The sequence below is a fragment of the Serinus canaria genome, chromosome 20 (assembly GCF_022539315.1).
Source record: "Serinus canaria isolate serCan28SL12 chromosome 20, serCan2020, whole genome shotgun sequence".
In the NCBI taxonomy this organism is placed as follows: domain Eukaryota; kingdom Metazoa; phylum Chordata; class Aves; order Passeriformes; family Fringillidae; genus Serinus; species Serinus canaria.
In genome coordinates, this window is record NC_066333.1 from 6,188,792 (window position 1) to 6,209,165 (window position 20,374).

General features: G+C 50.3%; 1 protein-coding gene across 2 annotated transcripts; it reads right to left on the reverse strand.

The window, feature by feature from the left end:
* Positions 1 to 99: 99 nt before the first annotated feature.
* HNF4A (hepatocyte nuclear factor 4 alpha) lies at positions 100 to 17,231 on the reverse strand. Of its 2 annotated transcripts, none has more exons than XM_009092982.4 (10): positions 17,003 to 17,231; positions 13,346 to 13,520; positions 11,454 to 11,548; positions 9,247 to 9,353; positions 6,622 to 6,777; positions 3,635 to 3,722; positions 2,972 to 3,127; positions 2,032 to 2,268; positions 1,248 to 1,370; positions 100 to 602 (listed from the first exon to the last, which is right to left on the reverse strand). In XM_009092982.4, exons 1-10 carry the CDS (start codon positions 17,115 to 17,117, stop codon positions 460 to 462), a joined length of 1,395 nt encoding a protein of 464 aa, XP_009091230.1. In that variant the 5' UTR covers positions 17,118 to 17,231; the 3' UTR covers positions 100 to 459. The 2 variants fall into 2 exon arrangements, with proteins under 2 accessions (XP_009091230.1, XP_018772758.1); XM_018917213.3 differs by having other exon boundaries at positions 13,346 to 13,523.
* Between the last annotated feature and the right edge of the window lie 3,143 nt (positions 17,232 to 20,374).

Consider the following 20,374-nt stretch of genomic DNA (forward strand, 5'->3'; position numbering starts at 1 on the left):
CTGGAGGAGCTTCCACCTCCACCAAGTCTGGCTGGACTGGGGACTGTCAGGGGGGCTGCATGGCTGTGGGAGGGAATCCCTCCACTCCCATGGCACAGGGAATTCTCGTTCGCAGGGTCTGCTGTGGCTGAACCAGTGCTGAGGTGGCACTGGGGCAGCAGCCTGTCCCCAGCCAGTCACTGCCACCTCCCCACAGAGGGAGGCAGGAATCTGGCCCTCCTTACAAGGACTGAGGATTTTGGCAAGGCTTCAGCCTTAGTTCTGGGACTCTGGGGCTGCCCATGGCACGTGCTGTCTGTAGCTGCTGGAAGACACCTTCTGGTGGTGGTCAGTCCAAAAAGCAAGTCCGTGTGTCCGTGCCCAGGGACCTCTGGATGGCTTCTCTTTTCACAGTGGCAGAGTCAGTTTGGGCTTTTCTCCCACACGGTGTTCTGAAGGAGGCTGGCTGGGTGGGGGCTGCTAGATGACCTCCTGTTTTGTGATGGCAGGCTGTGGGATGGACGTGGGCTGCTTGGCCACGGTTGCAATGGCTCCAGGCAGCAGCTTGTACTGCTCTGACCCTGAGCCCGCAGGTGGAGAAGGCTGTGGAGTTTCTGGAGTAGCTGAAGAGAGAGAAACCACATTAAAAGATGGCCTCACAAACCTGACAGCACTGGGATCTGTCCTCGGTCGTGCAGGGTTCAGATGTCAGCACAGCAGAGGCTCTTAAGGGCTTATGTGTTTGCTGTAGGGCAGCCCAGACACACAGGCACGGTTTGATGCCCCAGGAGAACCACAATAAACAAATAAGGGGAGCTGCTGACATTTTGACCTGCATTAACCACATTTTTGGTCAGCCAAGCTCATTTTAGCACAAGGTCCTCAGTGGTGGCTCCATGTGGTGGGCCAGATCCTCCTGTGTTTTTGCAGAGAACAAACTGAACTGTGTCTGAACCACTCAAGGGAAGGGGAGCCTTTCCACTGATTTCACTAAGCTCTGGATAGGATCATTCATCCCTTAAGAGCCATGTAAAAGTGTCAGTCTGCCAAGGAGTATCTTGTTGAATCAGTTAGTCTGGCCTAATCTAATCTAACCCACCTCTCTGTTTGTCTTTCCCTTCTTTCTGCATAGGAATTTCTCACACGCTCATTACCAAAGACTTTGTCTTGCTTGCAGATTTCCATGCAAGGTAGAAACTACCTCCACAGGCACACTGGAAAGCTCCTGGTTTCTCCCTAGAGCTCTCTATCTCTCTGGATATACTCACACATCTGCCCGTTGTGCATCTGAGGAGGCATTGTGTTGGCCACAATGACGTTTGTTCCCAGGTTCTCCTGGATCAGGTGAGGGTGCAGGTGGTGGTGGGTGTGCGGTGTTTCACTTGATGAGCCTAAGAACATGCAGGAGACATTAATTGCCACAATGGCAGAAGGAGAGTTCAGATGGGCAGACCCACTGCACCCAAATGTGCAAGGCTTTGTGCATCATCCCCTTGTGCACCTGAAGCACACCCTTCCCTTTTTCCTCCATGCATGCCTTGGACTAACTAACCCCTGCCTGCTGCCTGCATGTCCTCTTATACAGGATTACATTTCTTAGTCATACCTCCACATGAAGAATAGCACAGTGGGAACTTTTTATTTCATTTTGTCCCATTGGATGCTCCCACTAGAAAATCTAGGATGTTCTTTCAACCTGAGCTTTTAGACCTTTTTGTTTTGATGAGTCCCTTCTGACAGAGGAGGACTGGTGAAATGGCTGCCAGGTAGGAGTCTGGGGGGTGCACAGCAAAGCTTGTCTGTGTGCAGAGGGCTGGGGATGCCTCTCTGTAAACAGAGGCACAGCTGATGCATCTCTTTAGATGAAGAAGTAGAGGACCCTTTGTTACCCCTGTCAAGGACAGGGGAGATGATTTTGTGTGAGTCAAGGGCTGACCTGCAGACTGGCTGTCTCTAACTTTGCTAGACAGGGAGCAGTGACTAAGGATGGTCTCAAAGGGACTGCAGTCAGGGAATGCCGAGAGCCCTCTTGTCAGACCCTCAAGTACTCACCTCCCAGCAGCATCTCCTGCAGCAGGTTGTCAATCTTGGCCATGCCAAAGAGCTTGACAAACTGGATCTGCTCTATCATCTGCCAGGTGATGCTCTGCAGCACGGGCAGCAGCAGCAGCAGCTCCCCGAAGCGGCCCCGCGAGTCGTACTGCCGGTCGTTGATGTAATCCTCCAGGCTCACCTGCACCTGGTACCGCATCCGCTTGATCTTGGACGGGTCACTGAGCCCCTTGGCATCTGCAACGACCCACACAGCCAGCTCTGCAGGCTGCTGCCTGTCAGAGACAGCTGGGCACAGCCTGAGGGGAGCTGCCCCTGATTCCCCATCGTCTGCTGCGATGTATAGGAGTGCACTCTTTGTTGACGGGGTGACAAAACTATTTTTTGTCTCCTTAAAAAGGGAAGAAGCTTAGAAGTTTCTCTCTTTAATTAGGGGAAAAAGCTACTTCATTGGCTTAGAAGACTTCACCTCAAACTTAAGGAGAGCTAACTGGACAGAAGCCAAAAAGTCTCGCTTAGGCAATTTACTAGAAGAAGAAGTGAACAAAGAAACGAATCACTTTTGTAAGGTGTTTTACTAAGAGCAAGGACTTCCTAAACTTGACTCAGTTTTTCTCTGTTTGTTATTTTGCCTTTTATTAAATCTTTTTGTTTTTAACATTGCAACAGAAGCCATCTTGCTGATTTTTATGCTCCCAAAAGTAGCTGAGCTATCCTAAGTGTGTTATAGCCCTCCAAAAGCTTATAGGACCTAGCTCAAAAAAGCTACTATAACAGCAGAGGATAATTTTTCTCAAGACTGACACCTCTCCTCCCTCTCTACGAACAGTCTGGCCTAGATAGGAGACCAGGCAGCTTTTCCACCACTCAGGACTGGTGTTAGTCAGCATAGTCCATACTAGGCCCCTATGATGGTAACCCTCCCCAAGCTGGGGCATACCTGGGTCAAAGAAAATGATGGCTTTCAGGCAGGCATATTCGTTGTCATCTATCTGCAGCTCCTGGAAGGGCAGGACCAGCTCGTCCAGAATGCGGATGGCCACACGGTTCACCTCCACCAGCTCGGGGCAGTTCCGTGGGATGATGTGATCATTGCCTGCAGACAAGCAGCACAGAGACCATCACCTTAGCATTGCTCAGGACTTAGCTGGGGTGACAAGGAGTTCAAAATGCAGGTAGCTAATGCTGAAATAATTTTGGGGTGGAGGAATTAAGAAGTTCCTCCTTCAGCCCCTACCCTGTCTCAGAACACCAGAAATTTTGATCTGTTTTGCCAGAGCAGCTTCTCATTACACAGGAGCCACTCAAGTGAGGAAAAGCTGACCAAGGAGTGAGAGCTTTTTTCCCAATCCCACCACAGCCTGCTTACACAAACCTGGGGGTGCACCATGAATGTTCACACAGTCCCCAATTTTGTCACACCTCATGGCCTTGATGTCAATGTCAACCAGGCCTAGCTGTGCTGGGCTTGCTAAAATACAGAACAGCTCAAGCCACCACCCTGCAAAAAGGATGTCTGCAAACACTGAACCACCCTCTCCTTCACCCCAGCAGGGAAGTGCCACAGAAGCAGGTGGGCTGGGAGCAGAAGTGCAATTTTTACCTAGCAGCAAGACATCCTTGAACACCATGGACCTCTTGGCAGCTCCCAGTAACAGATGCTCCCCTGCGTGTGCACGTAGCAGTGCTACCTGCAAGGGCAGGGAAAAGTTATTTGGGTGATGCAGAGACTGAGACAAAGCTGTGATTTCATGTCAGCAAGAGGGAAAGCTCAGCACTCCTGCACTGTGCTCAAGGATGGGAGTGAGGGCCCCTCTTCCATTACAGGCAGAGAAAGAGATCAAATAATGCTCTGTGCTAAACCATGTATAAATCCAGCAGAACCAGCAGGTAGTAGACAGCACCTGAAATATCCCATATTCAGGACACATGCCATGAGCAGGACAATGCTAGACTGTCCCAGGACCTCCCACCAGTGTGGGCTGTTTGCAGAGAACTCCTGCCAAGTGCAGAACCAGGGACCACACTCTATCCTGGGAAGTGGGGAGAAGTACAATCCCTGCTGCTGGACATTGCTGTCCCTCTGGGCTGTGCCCACCTCCCACTGCAATCACACCCACGGGGACCCATGTCCAGCTGGCCAGTGGGGTCACACCCTGGCCATTCATCCCCTGCACAGCCACAGGAACTGGGGACAGGGAAGCCAAAGGGATGTTTTTCTCCCGTGATGTTAATGATTGAAGTGTTTCACTTTACACCCTCCAGTGGCTCCTGAGAATGTTCTGAATCTTTTGCCCTCCTTCAGTTAAAAATTTCAGAGATTTAGGCAGAAAGTGAAGTTAACAATTGGACACCCTGACACAGAGACTTCTTAATGTCCAGCCAGGATCTTCTGCTGGAGAAAACAATCATTAAACATTAATAGAGAAATGCTGAAAAGTATGTCCTGATGGGAATGGTCCACTTTTCCAGTGTGTTACCCTCAGCATCTGTCAAAGCCAAGAGATGTCTTACCCTACCAGGAATGCAAGGAGAATGTATCAACCATAGAAGGGAGTTCTGGTTAGAAGAGGGGGTTTTGGGTTTTTTTTTCCAACCCAGATGGTAAAAAAGATTATTCAAAATAAATAGAGATCCTTGCAAAAAGACTGTGCACACATGATACTGGGGAATCTTTATCTAGCTGCCAAAATCTAGCCTCTCTCTATCTCTGTCCAAACATGGGTGGATATGTTAGCTGAGCTGTTGGAATTACCAGAGCTGCACAAAACTGAGCTTTCCTACCTGACAAAGCTATGACAAGGAAAAAACTGCCAGCTCCAGGGGAGAGTGAAGCTCTCCTCTAAAAATTTCCTGCCTGTTGCAAATTCAAGAAGGTTCAGTTTGTAGTCACCTTTTTTTTGTGTCCATAGAATTTTCTTGTTTGAACAGAGTTAAAGTGAATTACTTCAAGAAGGCCAAACATCTCATTTGATATTTGTTCTTGCAGTGATGAACCTGAGATATATCATTCCATTGAGAACTAGGATAAATATACAGTTGTAACACAACAAAGCAGAACCTGAATTTGGAGATGAAATGTCTTTGCCCCACCAAACATGGTAGTTTTGACATTTTGGTGCAGAAGGAGAACGAGAGGCTGGGTATGATCTCTTCTACAAAGGAGATCTGTTTCATGGAGCAGCCTCTCCCTTGTGGGAAGGCAGGGTTCAAACTGTGCCATCTTTGGGCTCTGTTTTCTCCTTTGAGGAATTTTGCAGCCCTGCAGCTGTAAAATGAGCTCATGTGGAAGTTGCTCTAGCTTGCAGAGTTATTGGCCAGGTTTAGGACCTCTGTTCCAAATGGCACAAGGATGTGATGGGTTGTGCAGAGCTGCCCCAGGTCTGTGCTGGGCTGCAGCCTATTTATTTGTATATGCTGTGTAAATGGCATTTGCCATTGGAGTCCATTGTGGTTCCCATAAATTATGAATTGTACTTTCCTTAGCAGTTTAACAGATTTCTTATAATTTTAAACAATTTAGCACTTGCACGCAATAGCAAAGAAAGAAACATGCTCCCATTTTAAAAGCACTGAATTCCCCAGAGCTCTGGGTGCTGCTGGCTGGTTACTAAAGAGCTCAGATTTAGGATTTAGGGAGTTTTGATCAGCTGGATACTCTCAACTGGATATCCTTTTCCTTCATTATATAAAAATTACCTCTAGGTCAATGGGGCTGGAGACTGGTCCTAGCTGAAGAGAACACATGCTGAGTTTGTGACTGTACACAGGACAGACTGGAGATACCTTCCTGTCTGTGACAGGACCTGTGCTGGCCCTGCCAGAAGTGCTATCCCAGCCACATGTGCTGCTCAAGGCTGGGCACACATCATGTCTTTCAACACCTATTGCAGACCTCTGAAATTCAGACATCCATGGGAGGCCTCTCCTTGTACCTCTTTGAGGCTCCCTGGGATCCTGCAGTGCAGTTCTACAGAGGACAACAAACCCACTCTGCTTATCTTCATTAGAGAACCCACAAATGCCATTTTAGTAATTTCTGTTAAATGCAAATATAGACTTGCTTTTTAATCCTGGAAAAATGATTTTTCCACTACCTTGGGAGCAAACTAGTGTATAGCTTCAAAATTCCATGCTGGGAGCATGGATACAAACATACCCCTAGGCAGGAAGCAGCAAGAGACAGGCAGATTTTAAATTTTGGGCAGACCTTAGGCCAGAAAACTCTCCTGCTAATTCTGATCACCCCAAGCATTTGTCAAGCACTTCAGGTTTTCAAAGTGCTGTGCAAACCATAATTAATAAATGACTGGCTGACCCCGAAATACTCATCTGATAACGACCTAATTCAAGCTCAGTGTTATCTGGCTGTGCTCATGGGCTGATTAGAGGCACATGCAAGTGGCCCGTGCTGGCATTGTATGGATGCCTGGCCCAGGCTGGCATTGTATGGATGCTGTTCCCAATCAGCTGCAGCAGTCAGGATAACAAAGTGCACAATGAGCATTTTCTCTAAAGGTCTCAGCTGGCTTTGGCTCCCTGCTGCCTTTACCAGGGCAGAGCGAGGTGGGGTAGATGGGGGGGACTTGCCTGGTCATCCAGGGGCAGCTCACAGAAGGGGGGGATGTACTTGGCCCACTCCACCAGCACCAGCAGCTGCTGCTTCATGGACTCACACACATCAGAAATATTGGCAATCTTCTTCCCTCGGATGTCTCCATTGAGCACAGGAACAGGGGATGATATCTGGCAGGAGGGAAGAGATCCTTCAGCTTTCAGTGCCCCAGAGAAACCACAGAGAGGAAAATCCCCAGCCCATGGGTTGTGTTGATGCAGACTCAATTACATTTTTCTGTTGCACACACCCAGCTCCCAGAACAGGTGACCCAACAAGACTCATTTAAACTCAGATCAGCTTGGGGATCTGTGAACATGAAACTGCAGAGCAGAGGCTGTGGATCATCTTGGTAAACTGTAATGCCTTGAATAGACTGGACAGCACAGAGGAAACATTCCTAAAGCCAGGATCTTCCTCCCACTGAACAAGTGTGCTCAGTGAAGATCCAGGAGGGAACAGAGGGGCTTGTGTGGCAGTCAGCCTCACCAGTAGAAAGACAAATCCAGCCAGTGCTGCTGCACAAGCTGCTTGGTCCCACCAAAGTGCAGAGAGCTGCTCCCTTTTCCAGCCTGCTCCAGAGGCAGGGCTTGGCCAGAGCTGCCATGTCTGCTTTCCTCAGGAGGAGAGCAGGCTCTGCTCCTCTCCTGAGTCATCATGAGCTCAGCAGGCCACAGCTTTCTAGGTCTGACATTGCTTTCTGTGAGCATCAGGTCATTAACATTTGACATCACTCACTCTGAATAGCTAAGGACAGATTTTAAAGATAACAGTCTCCCACCTCCCAGGAGCATTTAGGTCCTTTTGGCAAAACTGGGCAAGTTCAAACATGCCCACAGCACGGGTGACATTTGCTACATGGCAAATTATTTGTGATTGCCATTTCCTTTGCAAAGGACAGCCCTCACAACTCTACAAGTACTCTCACACAGAGCTGGACAGGACATCTTCCCCAAACCAGGCATCCAACCTCCTGCCTGGTTCTCATGCATAGCTGCTCACCCAGGTCATCTAAAAATTTGCCCTTAGTCACTACTTTGTCCTCATGCTTCTGTAAGCAATTAACTCAACCCCATCACTGCCCTCTGCCTGCCCTCTGTGCTCTTGTACAACATCAGCTCTTCCTGTCCTATTCCTGCCAGCATTTTCAGCTCGGACCCTGCTGGCTTTCCCAAGGAAATGAAATTCAAATGCCACCTGCATTTTTTTTTTTTTTTTTCAGGTTGCATTACCTGGAGGCTTTCCAGCTCACCAGCTATTATTGAATAAATAAGATTGTAAAAATCTCACCATGTATTACCCTAATCAGAGGGCCCGGAAGGCTTAGCAAATAAATAAAGACCTCTGGGTGAGTGACCCTAGATCCTGGAGAAAGCAGCTCCTCAGCAGTATCTTGTTCTAATTAGCAAGGCACATAAAAGTTACCAATTACCATGCTGGAGCCTGCCTTGTTTAATGAATCTCTCTGTGCTCTGTGGGGGAGCAGGAGCTCCCCTGGGTTTGTCCATGGTTGTAGTTTTTATCAGCAGACCCTGCTTACATGTGATGGCACTGCAGGACCCTGTCCTTTCCTTGTAGATTTGGTGGCTGGAGACCCCATTACCTCACACCTCTAGGAGCAGCATCAGTCTTATTTTTATAGGGTATACAAATATATTAGGGCCTGCACAGGACAAGGTGAGATGTGAGATGAAATTGGATGTGGTTTTTGTGTACAGGATTGGCCCTTGGCCATTCTGGCTTACCCCCTCCTTGGGGAAGTGGACCTTACAGCCTGAGCCTCATGTGGAGCCCAGAGCACAGCATGTCCTGTCCTGGAGCATCTCCCAGGGCAGCCTGCAGGACAGTGTGACCCTTGAAGCAGCATGGACTGCCAACTCAACCCCCTGCTCATCTTCCCCAGGATACAGAGTTCTGTTCTCCCCAGCTCCATGAAGAGTGGCAGCTCCTGCCTCCAGCACAGCTCCATCCTCATCACTTGTTCTCATAGACAAACCCTCCCTGCAGGCTGTGTGTGCCCATCCTGTCCTGTGTCTTCCCAGAGCTGTGAACACCATTTGCAGTATCCAGCCTGTTAAATCAGAGTCATCTTTTCAATGTGAACACTCTAGGAAACGAATCTTGGCAGTATGTGAGTGGAAACAGGGAATTTCAGGCAAGCACTGGAAAAGGTTTCTGCATAAAACAAGCAGGAAACTGATTCCTCATGAAACTGTGCAGGAATCCAAAGTTCCTAACAGCTCCTGGGGAAGGGAGGCTGCTCATGCAAGGCCAGCCCCCCGTGGGCTTAGGCAGACACAGCTCTTTGGATTGCAATGATCCTACCCTACTTTCTTCCATCAGGCTCTCCAGCCTTCCTGTGTCCCATTAAAGCAGAACAAATCACTGCATATTGTTACAACTGAGTTCTGGACCAAGGAGATTCAAAGGGAGGGTTTCAGGTAACAAATGCTTTTTGAAAAATCAGTGCTGAGTTGGCAGATAAGCCACCTGGAAAAGAGGTGATAATTTGAAGACTTGGCTATTAAATACTCAGCTGGCTCTACACACCAGGTAGTGCCTGATGCTTTTGTATTTGGTAAAGAAGGAAGAGGAGGTACCTGCTGTGCCAGGGCTTCTGCATTCAGGAGGGCATTGATGGAGGGCAGGCTGCTGTCCTCGTAACTTGATCTGCGGGTGCTGATTCGGTCTCGTTCATTCTGTACAGCTGCAAGAGAGGATTTTGGCTGAGCTGCAGGTGGTTCATGGCAATACACACTGAAAACTAGCACAGACTTCTGGCCTTCCCCTTCCTTAGCTGCAGTTTCCCAGCTTCCCTGCCAGGCAGGGTGGAGGTGCAGCTGTGTCTGGTTTGGGGTGGATGCCAGTGAGAGCTGACTGCATCTGGTGGATCTGATTTCTTATTTGCTTCATTAGACTTTCCAGGGATGGGGTTGATACAGAACCCATACACCTGCAGAGTTCAGAGGGGAAAATTTCCTGGCAAAGGATCTGAGTTTTTTGATTTCATGATATGGGGTTTGAAACGGTGGCCATGCTCATGTATGCAGCCCAAAGCTGATGTGTGAAATGGAGGAGGATCTGCAAGGTTTCCTTGCCCACATGACTCCTGTAAGCTCCATTCAGAAAAGCTCTTGCACTGGGTAGGTGTAGTTGGAAAACTTCTGTCTCAACTACAATAAGGAAGGAAGTGCAGAACTGCTCCTGCTGATCCATCCAGAGCAAAAGAGCTCTCTCATACCTTATTGTAAAAGCATCCCAGGACAGGTTTGACCCCAGTGTGCCTCCCTGTTTGGTCTAGTCTCGAGGGCTTGGAGGGGGAGGATTTGCCTGCTCTGTCTGTCACGAGGCCTGGGCTGGCTGTAACTCACCCTGGCCACGCCACTCGGAGCCATCTGCTTAAATAAGCTATTGATCCATGGCAGGGGAAACAGCACAGTCCCTGCCTTGGGCTGGTGGCTCTGTGGATTGATACGTTCTCCATGTATAAATCCAGCTGATAAAAAGCAATAATGAGGCTGGGCCAGGAGAAAAGCCCTGCAGTCAGCGGCTGTAAATAGGAGCTCTCAAGGTTATGCTGCTTGTTATCAGTAGCAGGCCCCCGAGTTCAGTCATGCCACGATGTTTTCCAAATGTTTGCTCAGTATTAGCTGGTCATGCACCTAATGTAACTTCTATTGAATATTAACAGACAACAGCACAGCTCTGGGCAGGAGATGAGCTGCATGGAGAGGAGGATTCCTATGTTCTTCAGGAAAAGTTAAGAAAAGTTGCTTGTGATACCTCATCCCTTTTTACAGGGAATAAATGTTCCTGCTCAGAGGTCATCCTGCAGCCACCAGCATAACACTGGTACTTCCCTGCTGTCTTCAAGGACCCTTTTACTCCAAAGTTTCTCCTTGAGGCAGTGTGAACTGGGAGGAGCATGGGGTTTAATTTCCTTGCATGGAATAACAGGGCTGAATGCCTCCCTGCAAAGTTGTCCCTTTGCAGACATGAGTGGGGTGAGCTCTGTGGGATGCCTCTGCCCTGGCAGTTTGTCCCTCCACTAACAGGAGCACCATCAAGGCCACCAGGGTCTCCTGTCCCTTCTCAAAACAGGGCTAAACAAGGGGAGGATCCTGACATGGGGACCTGTTAGGGCTGCAGAGACAAGGAGATAGGGGAGCTGAGGGGGTGAGCATGGGCCATGTAGGGGTATCTCTACTCTTTTCATACAGTTAAATAGCAAAAATGCTCCACTTTACTCTGGATCCTTTCTGCTGTGGCTGAAACTAAACTAAACTCACTGCCTCTCTGCAGAAGGTCAGCAAGAACCTACATATATGTCAGGGGGAAAAAAAGCAAAATGTCAGTGTGACTTTTGCTGGACTAACCTGGCCAGCTGTGGGTTTTGTGGTCACTCTGGGATAACAGCACTTGGAGCAGTTTTACCGAAGTATTTCCAAATTCCCAGGCCTTCTTTGAAGTTTCTGCTCCTCAGTGATGTGCAGAAGCATTCCCAAACCCCTCCAGTGGGCTGGCAGTGTGGGAGCCCAGGTGCTGTGTATGTCAGTGTGAGCTGGAGAGCCCTGGATGTGATTTGTGTTCAGGAACATGGGCAGTTCTGAGACACAGGCATGGACCCTCCCTAAATCCCCCCGTGGTGGGGGTCAGGGTCTGTGCCCAGGAGAGCACAGTGCAGGGAACACAGGGCTGAGGTGGCTGGGCAAGTGTGCACCTGGCAGGGACCAGCCTTGGCTGCAAGGGCTTCCCCAAACACACCCAGGGGTGAGGGACTGCTGCTGGGGAAGGCAGAGGCACCCACCTTCCTTCTTCATTCCTGCTCGGAAGCACTTCTTCAGCCTGCAGTACCGGCACTGGTTCCTTTTGTCCTTGTCTACCACACACTGCCTGTTAAACCTGGCAAGGAAGGAAGGAAGAAAGAAAGGAAGGTGGGAGGAGCAGCAAGACTGAGCCTAAAGGCAGGACAAGACAGAGCCCCAGGCTCCAAGACATGCTCAGAGGAGGTTCCCAGAGGCTCACCCTGAGAAAGGAGCCCCATTCTGTGATTTTTGCACTCTTGCTTTAGCCTGTGGTTTCTTTTTTGCATCAAATTCTCAGCTCTCCCCTGTGCCTCTGGATGATCAATAAGGACAGACTAGAACTGAGTCACATGCAGGAGCTCCGACTACTGAGTAACCATTAGGGATAGGATGTTTATAGTGAACTAACAAACCCCAGGGAAGTGTGATCTAGGAGGGTCAAAACCAACTTGGAAGCTGCTGTTATCTTAGATCCCGGTAGAAAGGAAGGAAGAATACCTTTATAGTGAATTTGAAAAAGAAGTGGAAGGTTGTAGTAGCCCATTTGTGAGGTTAAGTCCCTGTATCTTTCCAGAGCTGTGTCTGGGATTGTCAGAGGTTGTTTCTGACCTCTGGGCAGCATTGCTGCTCTGCAAACTGCTCTGCTGCCACTTGCACGTCAGAGAGGACTTGGGAAGAAATCAGCTCCTTCCCTTCAGGCTTGTGTCACCAAATCCCCTGTGCATGGTGGGGAAAACTGATCTCCCATGTGTGTGACTCATGAGCCTGGTGGCCACTTGCAGCATGAATTTCACTTGCAAATTTGCTCTAATTTACAGCAGATTGATCCAGTTTGCAGAGTAAAGACAAAGGAGTACAGAGCTGGAGAAGGGCTCCCAGCCATGCTGAATTCTGTAGCTTTTGAAAGGGCTTCCTTCTGCTCTGCTTTTTAAAGCCCCCAAGCTGTGATTTGCCCAAATGGATGCCTGAAAGCAGCTCTTAAAAAATTTCTGTAGTGCATATAAAAGCCTCAGCTTCCAAGGAACTGGGCACCTTGGCTTTTCTGATGGACTTGTGGTGAGGGGGCTCCCTGGGCAGCCACCTTAAATAACCCTGGAGTGCAAATGATGGTGTGCTTCACAGGCACTCATAAACCTGGGGCTTCCTTCTGTCACTCAGGTTTTAGAGTAATGTTGCTCTTCATGCTCTCTTGTGGCTGTCTGGCCATCAGGAGTAGCTGACTCAAAAAGCCTAAGGGATTTAGGCACTGTGAACTGAGGATTCTTCAGTTTCCTTTGTGACTCTCTACGTGTGAGTTGCTCAAAGCCAGCCGTGAGCAGGTCACAGCTGCTGATGGCACAGGAGAGCCATGGGCTACCCCCACTGGCACAAGGTGCAGTGCATGAATTTCAGAAGCAACACGAGTGCCTCATCCTCAGAAAAGTACCTGTTGTGCTGCCCCTCATGGTGCTCCTCAGGTGTTCTTGTGTCATGTAACAGGCAGTGATAGCATTGTAGCTGGATGGCAGGCACACATCCATCTGGTGATGGAGAAGGATTGCCCCCAGGGAGAGCAAGGATGTGCTGCACTGAGCAGTGAGCTGCCAAGTCCCTGAAATGGGGCTTCTCCCCTGGCATCTTGCTACTTGCTGACCACATCCATGATTGACCATACCCATCTGGCCCCTAAAGTATGGGGCAAGACCTCCCAGGGTCTTTCCCCAGTGATCAGTGCAAGGCAGTCCCAAAGTCAGGGCAGTCCCTGACCCCTTCCCCCTGAGGGCTTAGCTCAGGGAGAGTGGAGGATGATGCAGGGAGGATGCAGGGCAGTGCTGCTGCACTTTGAGGGCTTTTCCACAGAGCTGTGAGGGGCTGCACTGTCTGAACCATAGGTCTCTGTGCCCTCTGTCCTCACCTGCAGGAGTACATGTGGTTCTTCCTGACGCTCCTCCTGAAGAAGCCTTTGCAGCCATCGCAGCTGGAAGCCCCGTAGTGCTTGCCGGTGGCGCGGTCCCCGCAGATGGCACACAGCGTGCTCACCCCAAGGCTGCTGGAGCTGCTGAGGCTGGCTGCTTCTGATGGAGATGTGTCTGCTTGGGGAAGGACACAGCAAGACAGTGAGACAACAGCCAGCGAACATTTGCTAGAGTCAGAGACTCTTGGAGAAACTAGGCAGCTGCAGCTTGGCTGTGTGAGAGGTGTGTAAGGAGAGAGGGTGCAAGCTCTCAGTGCTTAAGTAATTGCATTGCTTAATTTCATTTTGGGTGCACTAACACTTCCTGTATTCCATGGTGAGACCCCTCTTCCCAAAGGCCTGGCAGCAGCACGGCCTTCAGATAAAGTGGAAGCCCATGAGCAGGAGTCACAGGGCAGAGCCAAAATTCCTCGGCGATTTGCAGACACTTTGGGCTGCAGTAGTGTGGCCAGAGAAAAAGCTGATGCAGAGTTAAAGCTGAGGTATTACAGCTCAGGGTGAGCAGCTGATTTGTTAGGGAGGTGTTTGTGTTATAGCACTGAAAGAGCCCAAGACAGCCCTGAGCAGATGAGGTGAACAGTTCCCTTGTCCAGCCATGGAGCTCCAGCCTCCACAGCCCTTCTTTGGGAAAACAAGACTTTAGGAAAATAGCAAACTCAAATTACTTCAGCTGGAAAGCTCATGTGGACAAAGGCTACCCATGCAAGTAAGGACTGATTAAAGAAAAAAGGTGGCGCTGGCATGGAGAAGGCTGTAGGCTGGGTATCTTCTAAAGTCTGGTAGGATCACAGTGGAACTTGATTTGTCTTGCAATCCTTACAGACCAAGTGGGACTGGGACTTGCAGGGCTTTTTTTGGAGGATAGGGAATTGCAGCAGGCTCTGGAGGAAAGGACATCTGAAAGGCTAAAAACCATACAAGGGCTACACTAAACCCCTCCAGAAAGCCAAACAAACCTCAAGGCTGAAGGGATCAGCCCTTAATTCAGTTGATCTAATTGTCCCCTCCCATGTACGTTTTTCTGTGTCAGCACAGGCACAACCCCCTCCCTCAGTGGAAATGCCAGTCACAAATCATACCCAGGATCTACAAAGCCATAGAAACCTGCTGAGATTTTTAATGCTTGAGTCTATTGGCCCCTGATTTCTGGGTTTTTATAGGGACTCAGTTGAGGCTCACCCTGGAAGGACCACAGCGGCTCCCACCTGGCACCCAGCAGAAGGGCTGGTCCCAGCTGGGCTCCCCATGGTAGCCCAGCTGTGGTGCTGGGGGAGCCAAGGCAAGTCTGGCTGGGGCAGGGCTGTATTTTCAGCTTCTAGTTTGCAGAGAAAGGGGTATTTCAGCAGGTGCTGCACATCCTGCTCATGCCACCCCTCAGCAGGAGTAACTGGCACAGAGGGTTCTTGAGCTCCCTACCTCTGGCAACTTCTTTCATTTCCCTGCTTTCTTTCCAATTCCTCATGTCCCTCCTGTATTTCTTTGTGAGTCACTTTGCTGCCTCTGTGTCCCTGCCTGGCACACCCTGTCACGCAGCTCCAGCAGCACCAGTGCAAAGCTCCTGTCTCCACTCCCAGAGCTCTGAGCTTTCCCAAGGCTGTTCTGGCTGTCTCTTGTCCCTGTGAGCAGCTTGCTTCTGAAAATAGCCTTCCTCCATGCATATCCCCAGGGCTCACCTAAATGCAGCTCACTCCAGAAGGAAAGTCAAATTCCCAGCTCCAGCTAAACATAGGACTTAGATGTGAGAGGAAGAGCTGATCTGCCTGTAATCCCATTACTTGTATATATGTGGCAGCCCAGAAAAATCCCTTTTTAGCAATCTATCAGGCTGTAATCAGATGAACATAGAGCAGGAAAAACTGGCACTCTTATCAAAGAAATTGCAACATCTCAGTCTAATAGTCAACAACAATGAAATTATTGCCTAATGGATAATTTTCCAATTAAGTTTATCCTGACAAATAAATGTGGGCTCTGACTGCTGCAGTCAAGTGGTTGGAGTTAAATCTGAATTTGAGACCTTGCAGCTGAGCCTTGTGTTAGGATGTGTTAGGACAGGAGCTGCTCAAGAGATCCCTGAGCCTGTCTGAGCACAAGATGCATTTTGCCTGTGAGAGGCAAACTTGGTCCCTGCTGAGCAGCAGCCCTGGGGCTGAGCTGCAGAGCTGTGGCAGGCAGTGGCTGGGCTCTGAGCAGTCCTTGGCCAGAAAAAGAAGCACAGGTTCTGCAGGTGGAGGTCCTGCAGGAGGTGTGTCCTCCAGGGCAGCTACTGCAGTGCCAAAACAGACCTGGAGTAAGGGCTGTCCCTGGCCTGGAGCTGGGCCCAGGAGGAGAGGAGTTGGTGCTGCGTGCCCCAGCTGACTCATCCTGGAGTGTCACAGCACACTAGATCTTGTCACAGGAAATTCTCCTGTCCCTCTGCTCCATGGAGCCCTGGGTCTGGGGCAGGCAGATCACAGCCCCTTGTGCAGATGCTCGCTGGAGGGGAGAGGGGCACCGGGAGGGAGCAGGGTCTGAGCTTGTCCCAGAATGTCCAGATGGATATCAGCAGAGCCAAAGGGGGGCACCTGAAGGGGTAGGACCAGCCCCCAGGAGTGGAGAAGGGGCTTGGACCCAGAGTGGTGTGGGGGGTTATTGCACAGCAGAGCCACTTTGGCACAACAGTGTTACATCCCTGACAGAGCAGAGCCATAACCCAGGGAAGACCCACACAGGCTGTGATGGAAGAGTCCACACAGCCAGCACAGCACTTCTGGGACAGAGGTGCCCAGCAGCCCCCATGACACAACACATGGAAGGAAAGGGCTCAGAGGGCCACTTTCTGTGGCTTCGTTTAGTCATTAACCTCATATTTAGAGAGACTTTAAGGGAGACTTGGAGAGGAATCTCTTGTTATCTCTGAGCATTTTTTCACCAAGACTCTTTGGTCCCCAAATGGGTGGGCCAACATTGTGAATTCTGCAGAGTTAGGTGTGATGCTACCCTCCTGAAGGGATGGGAACATTTGTCTGTCCTCTCAAGGTCCCCTTGTCCCTCTGACTGGGGGTGAGCCAGGAAAGGGGATGCCTCCCCACACCCCAGTGCTGCACTGGGGAAGGGCTGTGGCTCACAGCAGCTGCAGCGGCAGTGTCTAAATCACTTCTGACAGTGATTTTCACCCTTACCAGGTGCTAAATGCCTTTCTGCTCCAGGGACTGGCTGGCTCTCAGCTCTGGAGGCACAGGGTCAGTTGTCTGTCTGAACCATTAACAGCACTTCAGGCACAAATTTTGGCTGGGGTCTGGGAGACCCCCACCATGTTCAGACCCAGCCCCATTCCCTGGGCTGAATGTCTGGAGGAGACCTCTCATTCCAACCAGCTCCTGGTGTGTGCCTGCTGCCAGGGGCTCTGGGCTGCAGGACACCATCCCACCTGTACCAAACACAGCTCTGCTCTCCCCCCTCTTTTTCCCCTAGGGAAACAGAACCCCCGCTGGGAGCTCCCCATCTGACACCCCTTCCCTCCCCAGGAATATTTTTTGTGGCCACCCTAGGGACTTCTCCTCCTGCAGCCCCCAGCTCATCCCACCCAGCAGAGGGGAGAGAACAGAGGGGACTCACCATTGCCCATAGCCAGCACCTGCATGTTCTCAAACTCCAGGGTGGTGTATGCTGGGTCTAGCGCTGCGCTGTAATCTGCCATCTCCATGTCTATGAGGGCTTTGGAAAGGCGCATTATCCTGGGCAAACACGGGCCAGATTGTACCGATTCCCTTGTCCCAGGCTATTGGCCCTCCTGCCTCCCTCTGCCTTCACTGCGTCCCCTACCTGTTGTCTTTTAATTCAGATATTTCTCTGAAAGGATTTGCTGAGCCTCAAGGCCTATACTCCCAGAGGGGTGGAGGTAGGAGGGCAGGGGGTTAATCTTTAATCATCTCACCCATTGCCGAATACTGCTAAGCTTTTTTTTTTTTTTTTGGTGGAGCAGCAGTGATTCTTGTTGACTGTTTATGATTGAATCTCAAGGCGTTTCTGATCCTGGCTCCTGGGTGCAGGCAGCACCATGGGAGCAGGCACTCACCAAGGGCTGTTGACCTTGATGCTGTACTGCTGGTGTTGCTCCTAATTATAAGAGCAACCTGGGGTGGAAAATTTGGAAAAAGCCCTACCAAGTGAACAAGGTTCTTCACCACTTCTGTCATTGCCTTCCTCTCCTCACCATTGCCTACACCCTTGTTTTTCCCTTCTCTTGCTCCCTCCATCCCTTCCACTCCTTCTCCTTTTCTCTCCCTCACGGTCAGAGAAGGTCAGCTCCTGCCTGGAAATTTACACATTGCTATGTGAAGTGAAATGTATGACTCCTTTTACTTCCCTATAAACCAAGTTTTACAGGGGGCTGGATGCCCTATAAACAGATCCCATTCTGCAGCCATGCCCAAACAGTGAGCGGGGCTGAGGGGTGGCACAGACACCCTGGGAATGGCCAGGGTGGCTCCTGTCCCACAGCTGAAATCACTCTGTGCTCGACACCCCCAGCCTTGGGTACTGGCTGATCCGTCATAAAAGTTTCATGAGACAGGTTTCAACAGAGCAGCAGGAGCTTTCCTTCTGCGGGTGCACTGTCTGCTGTCAGCAAAGCAGTGGTTCTGTGCCTTGCTCAGACCTGGGTCTGACCCCACTGGTGCTGGGCAGTGGGGCCAGTGCTCTCCTCCCCAGCTGCCCCACACCACTCCTCCACTTCAGCCACAACTGAGAGTTTTCAGTGCAATTGTGAGATCATTGAGTGGGAATTTAATTGATCTCTGAATGGCACTGGCTCATGGTGCAAGAGAATCAGCAATTAATGATTTGGTATCAGTTTGTTCTGCATTGAAAACAGCCCCGTGGTTTCGCAACCAGTGGTGACTTAGTCCACATGCTGCTGATCTGGGCTCCCAGTGCCTTGTGTTTGCTCTTCCCAGGCACCCCAATGCAGCCCCAACCCCACTGGCACCATGAGCTTCCCTGGCCACAGTGCCATCACTGCCACAGCATGAACCCAAGGTCTCTGGCTCCACACCAGTACATGCCTTTGAGCGGTTGTGCTAGTGATGATTTTCCGTTTGCATTTTAGGAGCACACAGAATTGTTCAAGCAGCACTTTGCCCCCCAAAACCATGACCTGCATAGCACTTCTAAACAGCTCTTCTACCCTGAGGCTACGGGTCTGAATCTGAGCACAGGGGAGAGCCCCTGCTTTCTCACATGGGAATGGTGATAAATGATCCTCTGCTGCAGGGGAAAGAGTCATTCTGTCAGTGCTGCTGAAGGACAGGCCAGAGCTCAATGTGCTGGTGCCTCTTCCTTCAGGCAGATACGTCCTTGCCAAAAATTGGTTTTATGATGTGCAGACTGGGATGGAGATGCAAGAGTAGAGTACAGCCCCCTCCACAGACTCATCCCAGGGACCTCAGTCCCAATCCCAGCCAGGCCACAGTGATCCCTTTGATTAGATAAATGCTACAGACACCAGGTCAAATATGTGCAGGATTTGCCACAGCGTCTAGTAAAATATCATAAAAGCAGGGCCTGTTCTACCCTGCTCAGCAAAACAAACCTTTTGCTTCAATAGCCTGCTGAGCAAGGGGGCTGCAAAGGCCATTTACTTCCCAGGCAAGAAGGATTAGAAGGGCCAGGAATAGAAATCAGAGAGGCAGCATGTGCAGGAGAGCAGCAGATAAGGAGCAGGGAAGTTTGGAGAGCATCAGGTGGCTCACGAGGCCAGGACTGTCAATGGGACGTGGTGTTTTCCTCCCAGGGCTGTGTTGACTGTTGTTTTCTCACTGCCTGTGTCCTCTGTGGGTCACCAGTGGCCCCTCCCAAATCCCTCATGTTGGTGTGGAGGTCGAGGGCCAGACCAGCCAAGGACACCACGCACTTCCTTTGCCCTGGAGATGGGCTCTGATGGAAGCACTGGCTGCTCCCTGGGCACTGCTGCTGGAGATACCCATGGTGTCTCCCCTGGTGTCTCCCCCTGTCATCTTTGTGTAGTGAGTTTTGGGACAGCTTGCCAGTGCAGCTTGTCGTGGCTGGTACTGGCCAACAGGACTCCACAGCTCTGCAGCTGTTTTAGGTGGGAGATGTTCAAGTCAGCACCTACTTGTGGGGCTGTTTCAAACACTTCTGGCTACAGAAGACATTTTGGCATTTTTATTCCACACAGAGAGACAGCTCATAGCTGGAAGACCCCCACTGACAGGTGAAGGTTGTTCCCAGACTAGGTGCTCTGGGGAAGTTCAGCTCCCAGATCTGCTCCTCTCTCCTGTCCCCGTTTTCTGTACAATTCACCCACTCTTTCCTATGTCAGGACATGGTTGCAAAGGAGACCATGACAGCTCTGGGGCGTGACCTGTTCTGTGCCAAGTGATTATTTAATTTTTATCTGTTGAGGAGCAGTAAATCATTTCCCACACTGGCCCATCATGGCATTAATTCTGCCTTATCTATATATCCCTGTCTGGCAAATTTATGCAAACCTAAAGGGAATTCCCTGAAGATAAGATCTGTGCTTCTCAATAGGTGAGGATCATGAACAGTGTATTTAATAGGGCATTTTTGGAAGGGATGCCATCACCTACTGTGCTTGCCCGCTCTGCATGTCCAGCAGTTGAGCAGGCTGCTCTCAAGGGGCTCTTCCCTGTTGCTTCTTGAACAGGGTTTTGTAGGATCAGAGGATAATTGATGTCAGAAGGGACTTCAGAGTCTCTGCCCCAGGCTCCTGCTGGAAGCAGGGCCATCTGTGAGAGCAGCATGGGTTCTTTGCAGCTTTTATCTACTTGGGTCTTGAACACCTCCAAGGATGGAGAGCAGCCTCGGCAGCCAGCTGGTGCTTGACTGTCCTCATGGTTAGACACTGGCTGAACCTCTCTGCAGTTTTTATGCCCCTTGATCTCCAGCCATGCACCCCTTGAGGAGCCTGACCCATTTTTTGATGCCCCTGTGTGTGCTATGCTC

Coding starts and splice junctions, on each gene's coding strand:
- HNF4A (XM_018917213.3), bottom strand. CDS start 17,117: ATGCGCCTTTCCAAAGCCCTCATAGACATGGAGATGGCAGATTACAGC. Junction 6,778..9,246: donor CAGAAGCCCTGGCACAGCAG/GTACCTCCTCTT, acceptor CCCTCCTGCCAG/ATATCATCCCCTGTTCCTGT. Junction 2,269..2,971: donor CATCATTTTCTTTGACCCAG/GTATGCCCCAGC, acceptor GGGTCGTTGCAG/ATGCCAAGGGGCTCAGTGAC.